General features: G+C 40.4%; 1 protein-coding gene across 1 annotated transcript; it reads left to right on the top strand.

Moving 5' to 3' along the window:
• Positions 1 to 284: 284 nt before the first annotated feature.
• ACTR10 (actin related protein 10) lies at positions 285 to 13,871 on the top strand. The gene is made up of 13 exons (XM_075029551.1): positions 285 to 459; positions 2,644 to 2,716; positions 3,269 to 3,351; positions 4,950 to 5,058; positions 6,348 to 6,455; positions 6,834 to 6,901; positions 7,204 to 7,283; positions 7,686 to 7,721; positions 9,634 to 9,713; positions 9,805 to 9,878; positions 10,324 to 10,405; positions 11,869 to 12,070; positions 13,266 to 13,871. Exons 1-13 carry the CDS (start codon positions 383 to 385, stop codon positions 13,445 to 13,447), a joined length of 1,254 nt encoding a protein of 417 aa, XP_074885652.1. The 5' UTR covers positions 285 to 382; the 3' UTR covers positions 13,448 to 13,871.
• Positions 13,872 to 14,753: the final 882 nt, after the last annotated feature.

Here is a 14,753-nt window from a genome sequence, read left to right on the forward strand (position 1 = left end):
TCCCCAGCCGCCCCCGTCCCGCCTTCGCGCCGGCCGCGCCTCAGGGGGCCTGATCCAGCCCTTCTCCCTCGTAGAGGCCCTACCCGCCGCCGGACCGGAGCTGAGGGAATGTCGCGCCGTACCGCGCACGAAGACGACGCCGGGGGGGCTCCCGATCTCCTCAACCAGCCGTAGGGCGGGCGGCGGGCGGCGGCGAGGCGCGGGGAGGGCGGCGGAGCGGCGGGTGTGCGGACAGGCGCCGAGGGCAGCCTGCCGCGCCGGCTGTGAGGAAGGCCCCATCGAGCCGCGCCGCGTGTGAGGAAGGCCCCATCGAGCCGAGCCGGGTGTGAGGAAGGCTCCGTCGCGCCGCCGCTGAGGGGAAGGGAAGGGAAGGGAGGCCGCGATGCCGCTCTACGAGGGCCTGGGCAGCGGCGGGGAGAAGACCGCCGTGGTGATAGACCTGGGCGAGGCCTTCACCAAGTGAGTGGCCCCGCGCTCCCCGCCCCGCCTGCCCCCTTTCTGTCGCGACAGGCTTCGCCCTGGAGCCAGTGTCGCGGCTTGCGGGGCGGGCCTGCCGTCGGGATGAATAATTGTGTGTGGTTGTGGTTCCCCCCACCCCCTTCTTATGGTGATCTGCGTGGTACAAAGCCGACAATAACAAGCCTTATTTTTTAGTCTCGTGTTTTAGATTAAAATAAAAAAGAAAGGTGTAACTCGAGGTGGAAGGAGAAATGCTCAGTATTTAGTAATTTATGTCGTGGGCCAAAAATGCTTCTGCCCACCCCGTATCAAAATACCCCGTTGTGTTAGAAACCCCCAGTGTCCCAGGTACGTGCAGCCCTTGTGGAAAAGGGAGTGTTTAAGCAATCTGGCCCCGCGTCTAGGGTTAAAATATGCTGGAAGGGCTCCCTGGGTTTCAGTGGCCTGTTCGGAGAGGCAGCTTGCACACAGAAAAAAAGATTATATTGCAGGAAAAGCACCTCTGCAGATGTATGCCGCTCTTCTTAGGCTAGGCCTACATCTGCAGTTGTGCCCATGTGGGTGCATTTATGTGTTTGAAGCCTTAGGGATGTCTCTGCTTCTCTAAAGAGGCAGGAGTTGTTGGGTTCGTATTTGTATTTCGGTGAAACTTGGTTTTGTATTAAGTTGTACTTGCTTTTTTTTTTTCAAGTGGCTGAGTAATTGCAGACCAGCAGGCAGGCTTTGTTACCTGGAAATGGCTGCAGTGTGGTTATGGAGAAGGTTTAACAAAGCCTTTACGGTTGGAAAAAAGTGATTCCACAAGTGGCTTTTTGTGGATTCATGTCGTGTTGCCAATTGTAGGCTTTTCCCATATTTGAATCGCTTGTGAGGTTTTATCCCATGGGCATTGTTTGTCTAATAAAATGCTCTCATGGAAAAGCGTTTCCTCTGAATAGTGTGTTTTTAGGGTCTGTTTCCAGCCTTCATTCTTGTAGAAGAGATAACAATTACATGAGAGACATCTGTCCTTTTCCAAGTAAGGCTGAAATTAACCAAAACTTCACAAGTTGTCAGGATGACAGGCAAGGACAACTGCATACACACACTGGGACCGCACAAGTCTTTGTTTGAGAGACCAAAGAAAAAAGATTTAAGTTCTGAATTATGTCTTATTTTATGATTTTTTTTCTGAAATGATTTGAAGAAACACACTGACAGCTGCCAAATACCAAAATAAAGAATTAATTGACCTTTTGCATTAAAAGTACTCGAAGTCCAGCAGCTTTATAGTTTTCTACTAGTGTTTTCTACTGTAGTTTTCTTCTGAGCTTTGTACTTCATGGGGGTGGCAGCGGTGAAACAAATGTCAAGCACTGAGTTTCTTAAAATCAGACCTTGAATTTCTTTTGTTTTTAATTTGTCTTCAGTCCATGATTCTTGTGTCTTTTAAGGTGCAATCGCTTTATGAAAACCAGATGAGTTTCTGAAAAGTTTGTTTTGGGGTTGCTACTATTTTTATTATGTTGCATCTAAGTTGGATGCAGAGCCCTCACGTTTTGTCAGGAGGCCTGGAGTAGTAACCAGTCATCTTGAGGCAGTAATACCTTAAATCACCCAGGATGCTTGTGAAGGAAATGCATTTCAAAGCTGGAAATAGGAAAAAAAAGTGTCAGTGGAACATTGCTGGTCAGCAGTGAAATAGGCCGCAGGACCTGCGTGATTGTGATCGTCTTGTGTTTGTCTTTTGTTTCTTCTAAATAAACGTCACAGAAGACAAGGATTTAAAGAGGGCATGATAACTTAAACTTGCTTGTGTTTACTGAGAGCTTCAGTGAAAACTGTGGGCCCATATGGAAGGCACAGAAAAGTATTTATTTGGAAATTTAATAGGCAGTAAGGAAGGCTGCAGGTGGATGATTGTAAACAGAAAACTACTCAGTGGAACGTAGGAGGCACATCAGAACTGAGCGTTGCAGTTGTTACAGAAGTGAAGAAAACTTGGTTTGTTTCATGCAGCTGAGAGGGAGTCAATAAAAAGATGTAAAATCTTTCTCATTCAAAATTGCTAGATAAAAAAGCTATACGTGAAACACCTCTTCGCAGTCACTAAAATATCCCTAATTAATTACTCTTTGATGATTTCTAGGCCCAGTATATTAAATAGTGACTTCAAATGATAAGTTTTTCAACATTTTCCTTTAGGTGTGGTTTTGCAGGAGAAACAGGACCAAGATGCATTATTCCTAGTGAAATAAAGAAACCCGATGTCGCAAAGGTAAACTATTTTACCTGAACTGTTTTACCTTTATAATGTTTGGTACGTTATGGTATAGAAAGAATTCGCAGATATGTTTGCTGTCCATCATAAGCTATTTTTCATTAACTTGTAACTGCTGCTATTAAAAGATTGTAACTAGATACAAGTAAGCGTGATACCAGTGCTGATGTTAACTGGTACACATCACCCATGCAGCTTATGTTTGGGGCATTTCTTGAGAAATTTCTTTGCCTAGCTACGCTTTTTTTTTCCTTATAGTAGAGGACGGCAGCTTTGGAAAACTAATGTTGAGATAAGTTACCAGTTCAAAAAATTAACATGAATAAACTCTGAAGTTTAGTTATAGGTTGAGTTTACGAGATGCATTGTTAAGGACATAGAGCAAATCAGACAAGAGTATTCATTTATATGTGTCAAATTATATATGTTCAGATAGAATATATTATCATATCCATATTATATATATATTTCTTTATATATAATGTATATATTTCTTTATGTATAATCACTGCCTAGTATTTAAGCTGACTGGATATTTTTACTTTACAGCCTATCAAAGTTGTTCAGTGTAATATTAATACAGAAGAGCTATATTCATATCTGAAGGAATTTATCCATATGCTGTATTTCAGGTAAGAGATTGTCCTGGTGTCTGCTGGGATAGAGTTAATTTTCTTTCTGTTAGGTGGTACAGTGTTATGTTTTGGGTTCAGTATGAGGGGAATGTTGATAACACACTGATGTTTTCAGTTGTTGCTAAGCAGTGTTTATACCAAGTCAAGGATTTTTCAGCTTCTCATGCCCAGCCAGCAAGAAGACTGGAGGGGCACGAGGGGTTGGGAGGGGACACAGCCAGAACAGCTGAGCCCAACTGGCCAAAGGGATATTCCATACCATGTGACGTCATGCCCAGTATATAAACTGGGGGAGTTGGCCTGGGGAGGGATGGCTGCTCAGGAACTGACTGGGCATTGGTCGGCGAGTGGCAGGCAATTGCATTGTGCATCACTTGTTTTGTGTATTGGAATTCTTTTATTATCATTATTAGTTTCTTCCTTTCTGTTCTATTAAACTGTTCTTATCTCAACCCACAAGTTTTACCTTTTTTTCCCCTGATTCTCTTCCCCCATCCCACCAGGTGGGGGGAAGTGAGTCAGTGGCTGTGTAGTGTTTAGTTGCTGGCTGGGGTTAAACCACGACAGAGATACTTGGATGTTAGTTACTCAAGCCTTCTGTGGTTCTTTTCTGAGTACATTGAGAGGTGTTAGAAGTGTGACTGAAGACTGCTGAATAGTTGAATAAGAAAACAGAAACAGGATTTTGCAGGTGTCTGCCTGGCTGTCTTCTTGCAGGAGAAATTCAGTGGTGCTGAGATTCAAGTTATGTTACAAAGAGTTAGTGTCCTGCAGCATCAGTTCCTCCCTAGAAGTAAAAAGTATTTGATGAGTTGCCTTTTAATTGTGGTGCTCATAAAGGACTAGGTAAGGGAAAGTCATTACCTAAGGAGTTGTACTGATTTTGGGAGGGCTGAAGCTCATCTTATATTGGTGCAGAACTCCTTCCACATGATAGGGGTTTGGAAGGAGGAATCTTAACCTGTGGAATATTTTTACCTCAGTGATACATCTTTGTATTGTATTTTTAGCACCATTAGTGAATAACGAAGTTGGACTTAGTCTTTTCTCTTTACTTCCAATCCTTATTTTTACACATGAAAAATCATCACTTGACACAGGGAAACCAGTACTGAATTTCTGTGCCTCAGATCATCCGATGTGGGTTGTTGTTTTTTTTTTCCCCTGTCCTTGATCACTGCTTTGTAATTGAAATCAGGACAATTCCATCTTCTTTCACTGAAATCAGGACAACTGTATCGTCATTCTTCCTCTTTTATGGACACACTGTATGACACCGGACAAGCCATTAATAGCTATTATGCAGCCTATTTTTGTATTCTTTATATTGATTTAGAAATGTATAATGGATATTCAGAACTACAGCCCGCTGACAGCTCTATAACTTGTTTTCTGTAACTCAGTTTCCTAACTTTATTTTAGGAAAGTGGTTTTTTTTTAAACTTGGGAAAAAGACTTTGGGATCTGCTGTAGAAAATGCTATCTAGATCCAAATCTTTAAGATTTTTGAGGAGAATGGAATATGAAAATAAGGTAGGTCTCATAATACGTGCTTAAACTTAACAGTTTTGTTTTACATGTCTTGCCTTTTTTAGACATCTGCTGGTGAATCCCAGAGACCGTCGTGTTGTGATCATAGAGTCTGTCTTGTGCCCTACACACTTCAGAGACACCCTCACAAGAGTCCTTTTCAAGCATTTTGAGGTACGTGTTTTACATAACTACTGTATATGCTCAGCGTAGCACTTGCCGTTAGAACTTTTACTAACAGTCATTACCAGATGTAGACAAAGAAATGAAAGTAATGCCAAAAGAATGAGAGAGGCATAAAGAAGATGAAAAAAAGCTGATGGTTGTCTGGGGAAGTAGGGTTTGGAGACTGGACTAAAGGCTATTTTTATTCCATTCTCACTCTTCATGAGGCCACAAAACAGGACCTATCAACAAGAATCCAAAAGGTTTCTCAGGGTTGTACGAAAATACAGCTCACATCACACTGTTCCAGACAGATCCAATAATCCCCATTGAGCACTGCCTGAAGCCAGAATTTATATTTAAACACTTGTTAGTGCTCTGTCAGCAAATCTCATCACTTCTACCACAGTCAATATCTTTGGCTAGCACATGATCTAATGTCTGGCTGTACTCATTTAGATAAGAGCTTACCTGAAATTTATTATCTTCTCTGCTTAATCAGTCTTTTTGAAGAAATGTCTGAACCTAATTCTTGCTTAGTTCTAACAAAATGGTTTGGAGGTGAATCTGTACTTCTTCAATTCAGATAGAACAAAGGTCAAAGTTCTTCTATAAAAAGTGGTGAAACCAGTTTGTCTGCAGTACTTCTTCACTGTGCTTCCACAACACATTTTTACCAACTAATCTTAAACTTCTGCATAATGCTTTCCTGCTATTGATAAAATTTCCTGATGACTTGAAATTGCTGGAAGATTTGAGTGATTTGGGTTTTTTTTTTTCCTAATCCCCTTACAGGAAAAAAAATATGTCTCAGATGAAGCAGTCCCATGCAAAATTGGTTGTCAAAAATGACTCAGAAAGTCATATTTTGATGGAGAGAAAGGCACACTTTTATGGGTTTTCTGGCACCTTTGTTCACATCTTCAAGACTTTATACAAAATTTCAAGTAGCTGTGTTTTAGTTTCTTTAATTTCTTTTCAATGACAATCAGAAACCTGATCTATGACTTAAGAAGAGTTCTATAGGTAACACTTGCTTTTCTTACAAGCCCATTCCAAGATTCATTATTACTGAGGTAACTGGTATGTACCACAAATAAGATGAACACAGAATTCAGAATCCTCTTGTATTTTGTTCATTACTACACTACTGTAAAAACTAAGTTAGAAATGGATACCTCAAGATACAGTTGTCTGAGTTTTGCTTTTAATATGACATTCGAGAAAAGCATCAGTGCTTTGGGTGGTTTGTTTCTTTTTGCCCCCTTCTGTCAATTGTTCTTTTGGTTTTCATATAGGTACCTTCAGTTTTGTTTGCTCCAAGTCATCTAATGTCTCTCCTGACACTTGGGATCAATTCTGCCATGGTGCTAGACTGTGGATATAGAGAAAGCTTGGTGCTGCCTGTATCCTTTAATAATACTCAAACAAAATTCTCAGCAAGAAGGCTGTCATGATGAGGTGGTATTTTTATAGATTTCAAGTGTGCTAAAAAGTAATAGGAACAGATCAGCCAGTCTGGCTTTTGACTGTAAGATATCATGACTTGGGGAACCTCTTCACAGGTGACGTGCTAATGCTGTGTTCCCTTGAAACTTGGGAAGGGTGGTTCATAACTTCAGGCTTTATATACTAGAAATTAGTTTTGGAGAAAAGCAGTTAAAAAGTGTTTCCAATAGCTACTGCAAGAGATTGTTGAGGGGAAGAAGCATTTAGTTCCAGTACAATTCCAGCAGACTGAAAACTCATAACAAAAAAAGGAGAATTTCCTGATCTTCATATAGATATATGAGGGAATTCCGATTCTGAGCTGCTGGGGTTCTCTTCCTCTGGGAGGAAAGGCTATCCACAAGTAAGTTCAGAGTTATACGTTCGAGGTTACCAGTGATTTGTGAAAGTTCATCTTTGACTAATGAGCAAAGATTCCTGTTGAACATGACTTAAATCAACTGTTGCTGTGACAGCATCCTATTTTTAAGGTTACCACTGTTTGGCTTTTGTTGATGTAGTAAAAGCTGTGGAAACTAGATCTGCATCTAGTTTATATTTAGACAAATGTAACTGAAGGGAATAAATGCTGTCCCTTAAGCATAATATAGAGAATCAGCCTGAGTTAATAGCTATCTTTAACTAACTCCATGTGCAATGTTTTAGGGAGCTGGAATATCAGTTGTTGGAGCAGTGCACAGTTGATACAGGATTAGCCAAAGGACAAAGCCTTCCATCTGTGATGGGTAAGGTGTGTTTGACATAGCATATGTGCTGTGAACTTGCACTAGGGAAAGTGGATTAATACTAGCAGTGAATAAAATGCGTTTAGTATTCACTGCATCTTTTGTGATCTACCTTTGTGATTTCTTTCTCCGTATTTAACAAGTATATTATTTTTATGATAAGCCACTCATAGCAGCAGGTTTGAATGAAGGCTGAGATAAGAGTTCTGAGTAATTTTTCAGTCTGTTTTGAGAGAAGACAAACTTTTTATTTCTGTTCTTAATATTTTCCTCCTTAGAAATCTTTAAAAGCTGCTGTCAAAGTGAAACTTTAATGTACTAAATGTAAATCAAACTTAGTATCATTCTTAAATTCTCTTTCTACTTAAAAAGCTTTTGTTCTAAGTTATTTTTTTATTTCAGGCTCAGTTCCAGAAGACATAGTAGAGGATATAAAAGGTAAAATTTTCTGCTTCATGAAATTCTAGTTTATTAAGTTGTGCAGTAGAGTATGATAATAACAAGTGTGCAATACTTTACATTTAGGAATTTATTTTATCTTCTCTGTTTACCATATTTCTTACCTACTGGAAGAACTTGCAGTGTTCTTCCTCTTTGAAAGCAAAACCAAAACCATTTTGAACTCCTCATTCAGGTTTAGCCTATGTGTTGTTAAGGTGTAGCTCGTAGATACATTTGGTAGACTAGCACAGAAAAGGTATTACACTGTTGTACATATCCTATGATCAGCAGGTCAGGTGTACTGGTTTCGGCTGGGACACCAAAGGGATATTCCACACCACAGGATGTCATGCTCAGTACATAAACCGGGGGAGTTGGCTGGAGGGGCAGATCGCTGCTTGGGGACTGGCTAGACAGTGGTCAGCAGGCAGTGAGCAGTTGCATTGCACATCACTTATCTTTTCTTGGGTTTTACTTCTATCTCTTTTCATTATCTCCTTTTTCATTACTACTACTACTATTATTAATAATAATAATTTTATTCCAGTTATTAAACTGTTCTTATCTCTACCCACGAGTTTTAATTTTTTTTTTCCCGATGCTCTTCCCCGTCCCACCGGGGCAGGGGGGAGGAGTGAGCGAGCAGCTGTGTGGTACTTAGTTGCCAGCTGGGTTTAAACCACCACATCAGGTTAACTTCATGTTGCATTTTTTAACTACTGACATTTTGTTTGCTGCATATGAATGTGTACAATGTGAACTCTGCATGGGACTTAGAGTTAGCAGATCTAATGTTCCAAACCTGTTACCATAGATGTGTTTTGGTTGCAAATGCAGCATTTAAGCAGTCTTAACATCATGACATAAGAATGTTTTGGGTTAATTTTGTTTCTAAATTAACTAGGAAGGCTCAATTTGCCTTAAAGTCAGTTTTGGGGGAGGGGGGGGGGAGTATGTATAAAAGACATTTTGGCATGTTAATCAGGTAGGCAAGATGAGTCAAGGACTACACTTGCACCAGAAAAAATAGAGTCTATCTTTGGGCAGAACTTGGATTAATTCCTATGTAACGTTTAATGTGCAACAGATTTAAAAACATATAATCGTAGAAAATAGCAACTAGTATATATCTCTTGGGCCAAATTAGCAAGAAATCCATCAGTCAAATGCAAAATAACTTAAATGCAGGTGGTGCTTTGTCAAATGGAAGTTGCTTTTCTAGTTCCTGGACTTGAATGCAATTTTCTGATCAGCTCTGGGTTTTATGCAGTCTTTTGGAACCAGATATATGCTAGGGTTGAAATAATGCTGGCCTGTGCATTGAGGGGTTGTTTCTTTGTGACAGCCCTTTATGAAGATACTAATTTGTGCCAGATACAAATAAATAAGTATATAATAAGACTAACAGCTAGGATACAAAGGAAATTGTGCTCTGTCAGTGTTGCCTGGAGAAAAAAAAAATCCTCTGGAGTTCTTAAGAGTGCTGAAGAGTTGCAGTAGGCAAAACATTGCTGAGCAGTCTCTCATTTGAAGCCATGGTGCAAAACCTGCAGTGGTGTGTTTGACAGCAGAATACTGACAGCAGAACCCCTGGCACCTTGTGGTAACCGAAGGCACGATTAGTAGCATCCACCTGTCTTTAAATCTTATGTAGCTTGTCTGAGAGAGAAATCTTGCCTGTCCTAGCATAGTTTCCATATTAGCTTCTTTTAAACTCATGGTCTAGATAGCATCTGAACTATGCTGAAGTGTGGAGACTGTTCTTCTTTGCATTTATTTGATAATGTCTTGGACCAGCAGGGGCCTAAAGTGTGTATTCTTTTCTAAATTAAGCAAAATTATTGTCTTTATTACTGATGAAAGGATTCAACAAAGTGTCTCTTCTGCCCCTTTTGTTTCTTTTGTGAAGTCCGCACTTGTTTTGTGAGTGATCTCCAACGTGGACTGAAAATCCAGGCAGCCAAATTCAACATTGATGGCAGTGCTGAGGTGGGTGGAGAATGGAGCTTATCCTAGTCTTTTTGGCCTGGATGTAGCCTTTTTGGCATCTAAAATAATGCACTTATGTTTTTTTTCCTAGCGTCCTTCACCACCTCCAGATGTGGACTATCCTTTAGATGGAGAAAAGATTCTCCATGTAGTTGGCTCCATCAGGTGAGAAATACCATAGGAGGATATATTTTCAACTGTAAAAGCACATAACTTTTTGTAAAATTGAGCTGTAATGAAACACTTGCATATGCTTTTAATGTCTCTCAAATAAAGGCTTTGTGCTGGGCACAGAGCAAGCCCATAATGAGAGGTGTCAGCTTCTCTAGAGAGCTCACAGTTGAGGATGAGAGCAAACAGATTGGAGGGATGGGGGAAGCAGAAATACGGAGTATTAATGCATGATGATGAGACACGTTTAGCAAAGTGAACGGGGCATTGTCTCCTCCCTGTTGGCACCGCCTGGCGCGTGGACTGTGTGATAGAAGAAGTAGCGATGAAGTGTTGTCAGCAGGAAGTCTGTAGTTATTTCCAGCTCTGCTGTTCCTGAGTGTTAGCTCATAGTGTAGTATTGCTTCTCATTAACACTCATTTCCTGTCTTTTCAACAGAGACTCTGTTGTCGAAATACTGTTTGAACAGGATAATGAAGAGACATCTGTTGCCACTTTGATCTTAGATTCACTCATTCAGGTATCTTTATATTAGAAACAATTTATTGAATGCCTCCAGCCTTAGAGAACCTGCTGTTATGAATGATTCTAGAGTAACACCCTTCCGACTGCAGGTTGCAATTGGTTGAAAGCGTTTAGCACAGCATGACTCCTAGGGTTCTGCCACATGATGAGTTTCTGTGAGGTAGTAAGTCACCATGTGTCATCCACTCTGTAATTCTTTTCTTACTCTTTGGTATACTGCAATGTGTCTAGGACAGTTTTCTAAGAAATGTGGCGCTCACACCTCAGCAAAAGTAATAAACTAGCTTGCCTTTATTTCGGTGTGGGGCTCTACATATGTAATGATGGAGGAGTAGCTAATGCTTGGTAGTGTAGGAATTACACTGCTTAAACTGAAATGACACAAGTATTCTGTTTCTTCCTTTTTCAAGGTGTTTCGCTCCTTTATGAGTCCTGCAGACTGCTGATTTACCTAAGATAGAATAAAATTAATTTGGACATCTGTATTACAGGCAGTATATTAGATTTATTGCAGGAAATTTTCTTGGCATATACAAATGCTTCATTTCCTCTTACATTTAGGAAGAAAATGCACTAGAAAACCACTTTAAATGGAAATTTTCATTATGTGGTGGGTGTATGTATGTTAATTAAAGCTGACTTTCTGTAGTTATTGATGCCATTTAAATTAGTTTGCTGAGACGTAATTTGTTGGAGAGCCATAGGCTTGGATGACATGACAAATGTTTCAATTAGAACTCCTTATGAAAACAAATTGTTTAGCAATATCTGTGCCTGGACCCCTCACCTCTGTACCTCTAGGCATTTACCTTGCATCACTCTTTGGCAGGAGGAAAGACAAATGTTAAATTTACAAGTGTTAAATAGTGTCCAGTTACTTCCTCTGGACAAGAGGACCACAGCAGTCTGAAATTTTTTCAAAGGGATAGCGCAGATCTGTTTGTGAAGGGCAGAACTGACAAAGCTTGGTCTTCTCATGCCTTTGTGTCTTCTGGTTGGATTATCTGATGCCTAAGGCAAGCTCCAGCAGGAACCTTTTCTGCCACTGAGACTTTTGCAGCGCCTTTCTCCCACATGGAGCTAAAAAGTCAGCATCATATGTAACAGTTTTCCGTCTCCGAGAGCACTGGTTGAGGCTTCACCTCTCTCTGGCACATCTTCTCCCAGAGCTCATGGGCTTTATTGTCACTGATAATTCTGTCCTCTGTTGTCTTGTCCTGTCTCAGCTGAAAGGCTTTACAGGGACTCACAGCGTGCCCATAAAAGCCTGAACTGGGCAGTTCCTTAAGCCTGGTTTTCTTGGGAAGTGTGGGGAAAAAATTATGTCGGTTATGTTTCAGCTAAGCATGAGAAAACAGCAATTGAAGTGCATAGAAAGACTGAGTGAATTTCTGACAGGCCTTTGAATGCTTGTTCATGCAACTTCAGTTAAAATTTTTTTATTCCTGTTTGCATTAGTGTCCAATAGACACCAGGAAGCAGTTGGCAGAGAACTTGGTAGTTATTGGTGGCACGGCTATGTTGCCAGGATTCCTTCACAGGCTCATGGCTGAAATCAGATACCTGATAGAGAAACCAAAATACAAAGAAGCACTTGCCACTAAAACCTTCAGAATTCACACTCCACCTGCCAAACCCAACTGTGTGGCCTGGCTGGGAGGTAAGAATGAAAACAACCGTTAAGCAAAGGTACAAAGTGAAAAACAAATCTCCCAAGTGGGATTTGTAATGAATAAATAGCGGTAAAAACAAGGTGAACTGCTGAAATCAAGCTCTCTTTGAGCTCTGTGGAATTGTTATGCCCTCCTGGAAGAAGCTGTGTGGAGTAAAGCTCCCTCAGTGACATTTGGTGGGCAGAATGGCACTGCAGGTTATGGGAGCTTTAAACAGGCGACAGGCAATTTGAAACAGAGATGTGGAAGTTGTAATGTTGACTCAAGTGCAGTACAGGGCTACCGCCATATGGTGGCACCAGTAAAGTAATTAGGCAGAGCAGAGACCTGCTGCGTGTAGGAAGATCTGCTTATTGAAAAAACAGGTTTAATTACTGACTGAGGAGCTGTGAGCTATGGAGAGGCCGGAGGCTGTTGACTCCCTGTGCTGTTCGCAAGTGCCAATAACAAATACAGCAACTCTGCAATGGATTTTGGCTGCTGTTAGGGAAAAAGAAGGGCTTTCTGTTGCTAGCAACTCTTTCAAGGAAGGTTCTGAAGTTGATAAGAATTCATGCTTTTCTAAGCTTTCTGTTAATAAGCTGAGCCAATCTGGTATCTATGAGGAACTAACTTAACTGTAAAGGTAGATTTTAGTTCCATATGCTTTGAAATGTAAATGTTTACAAAATTTTAGTTTTAAAACCTTTTGAGTCTACTTTTAGGATTAGAAAACAAGAATGATTTATATGCACCAAGTTCTCTGATACTTTTCTTCACTGGCAGTGCTAGTCAGCTGCTGTGGTCTGAATCTTCTCACAGCTTGCATAAACTTCTTATGGGTATTGTGTGACACTCTTTTTGAGGAGAGTAGATTTCCTTCAACACAAGGTGGTTTGTTTGAAGTGCTTAAAAGTCAAAACTTATAGGAAATTTTGTCATAAGAAGCAGGTCAGCTAAGCCAGTTTTGTTCTCAGCAGAGACTAGATGATTCTTTATTTTCAGTTACTTTCAAGGGACATAAATTGAAGCGGTCTCGGACTAGCTGGGCTACTGAAAAGGAATGGCTAGATCCTTTCATTCCTTCAATTTTTGGGACAGAGCTGAAAAAGAATAGTTGTGATTCTTGATGAGAAGAAGTAGAAAAAGAAATTCAATACATCAAATTAATGCAACATTATTTTTTTTCCCCCAATAATGTAGGAGCCATTTTTGGAGCACTTCAGGACATACTTGGGAGCCGGTCTGTGTCCAAAGAATATTACAGCCAGACAGGCCGCATACCTGACTGGTGTTGTCTTAATAATCCTCCGCTGGAAATGATGTTTGATGTTGGAAAAGCACCCCCGCCGTTAATGAAGAGGGCTTTTTCTACTGAGAAATAAGCACCTAAATGCTACACAAGGATTCTACTCATCTATTTCAAGTAGATATATATGCATTGGCTTTTTTTTTTATTAAGTAATTTGTGGGTAACACTATTAAATATGAACCATGTGGATGTTTTGGGGGGAGTGTGGTAGTAGGTACTAACACTATTTAAAACCACATCCAGTTACAGTTTAAAAACTTAACTCTGGCAACCACTATGCTATTTTGTCCACTTCTGAAGAAATTCTGTACCGTCATGAGTTGCAGCATACCAAGTTGTTTGTTATTTATATGTATAGTAAATGGCACTGCTGAGAGAATTTGTTTTAAGATATTTTGTTTTTAAATATGCTTAGAAGAATGAAGGACAGTCTACTATGGGAAACATCTATGGAAGCTTTTTTGCCAAATTCTGTATTAAACTGTTCCACCCTTGAATCACATGTGAGGAAATTATTTGGGGCTGTTTAGCAAAGGTGCTTGAGCAGTATTTCATGGTCCTGTTTTGAGAGTTTTAGCAGATAACTCTTCTGCCTGTAATTCTCAAATAGTGCTGAGCTAACAACTCTCCCAGTATCTCTGCTCCAAGAAAGAATTCAACTGTGTGAGAATTATAAACAGGGGTGTGAGGAAACCTCAAATCTCTGACTGAAGTGACAAGTTCAGAAGTCACTTCTTTGCCTTCCTTCTCCCCATCAGAAATATTAAACTTCATTGTCCCGCAACAGTATGTATTAAATGAAAACGCAATACAAAGTTCTCTGCTTAAGAAGAAAAATGTGCATTTGGATATTAGCACTATATTTAGGGATTGTTGACTAGTTAATAGGCTCTTAGCAATGCTGTAACTTTACATATTGAAGGAGAAGGAGCACTCCCGTGGGAAAACAAACACATACACTTTCATTCTGCTGCTAGTGCTGCTGGTTTTGGTTTGACATGATTCTCACTATCCTTCCATAATACTGCTGTGAATTAACTTTGCACACAGAACTGTGGCTCCTGGTGGGCACTCCAGCCAGTGCCAGTGCATCTCAGCAGCATCGCATCTTGAGAGAGGGGTTTCCCCTGGCCTCAACTACTGCTAAACTTGCTGCCAATGTGCCAAACTTGACTTGCTGGCTAAATGGTCACTCTGCTGGTATCTGTTGGGTACTGAGGTTTAAATCCTACTCTAAGGAGTAATTGTTTATCTCGGATTTGGGGAGATACATACATATAAAATTATTGGGGGTGGTGGAGTCTTTTATTGCCACAAACATGTTTTTTGTGACTGATTGCCCTGTGCTGTCTGCTAACTGCCTGATGTGCTTCCTGAAG

This window comes from Buteo buteo, chromosome 6 (assembly GCF_964188355.1).
Source record: "Buteo buteo chromosome 6, bButBut1.hap1.1, whole genome shotgun sequence".
Lineage (NCBI taxonomy): Eukaryota > Metazoa > Chordata > Aves > Accipitriformes > Accipitridae > Buteo > Buteo buteo.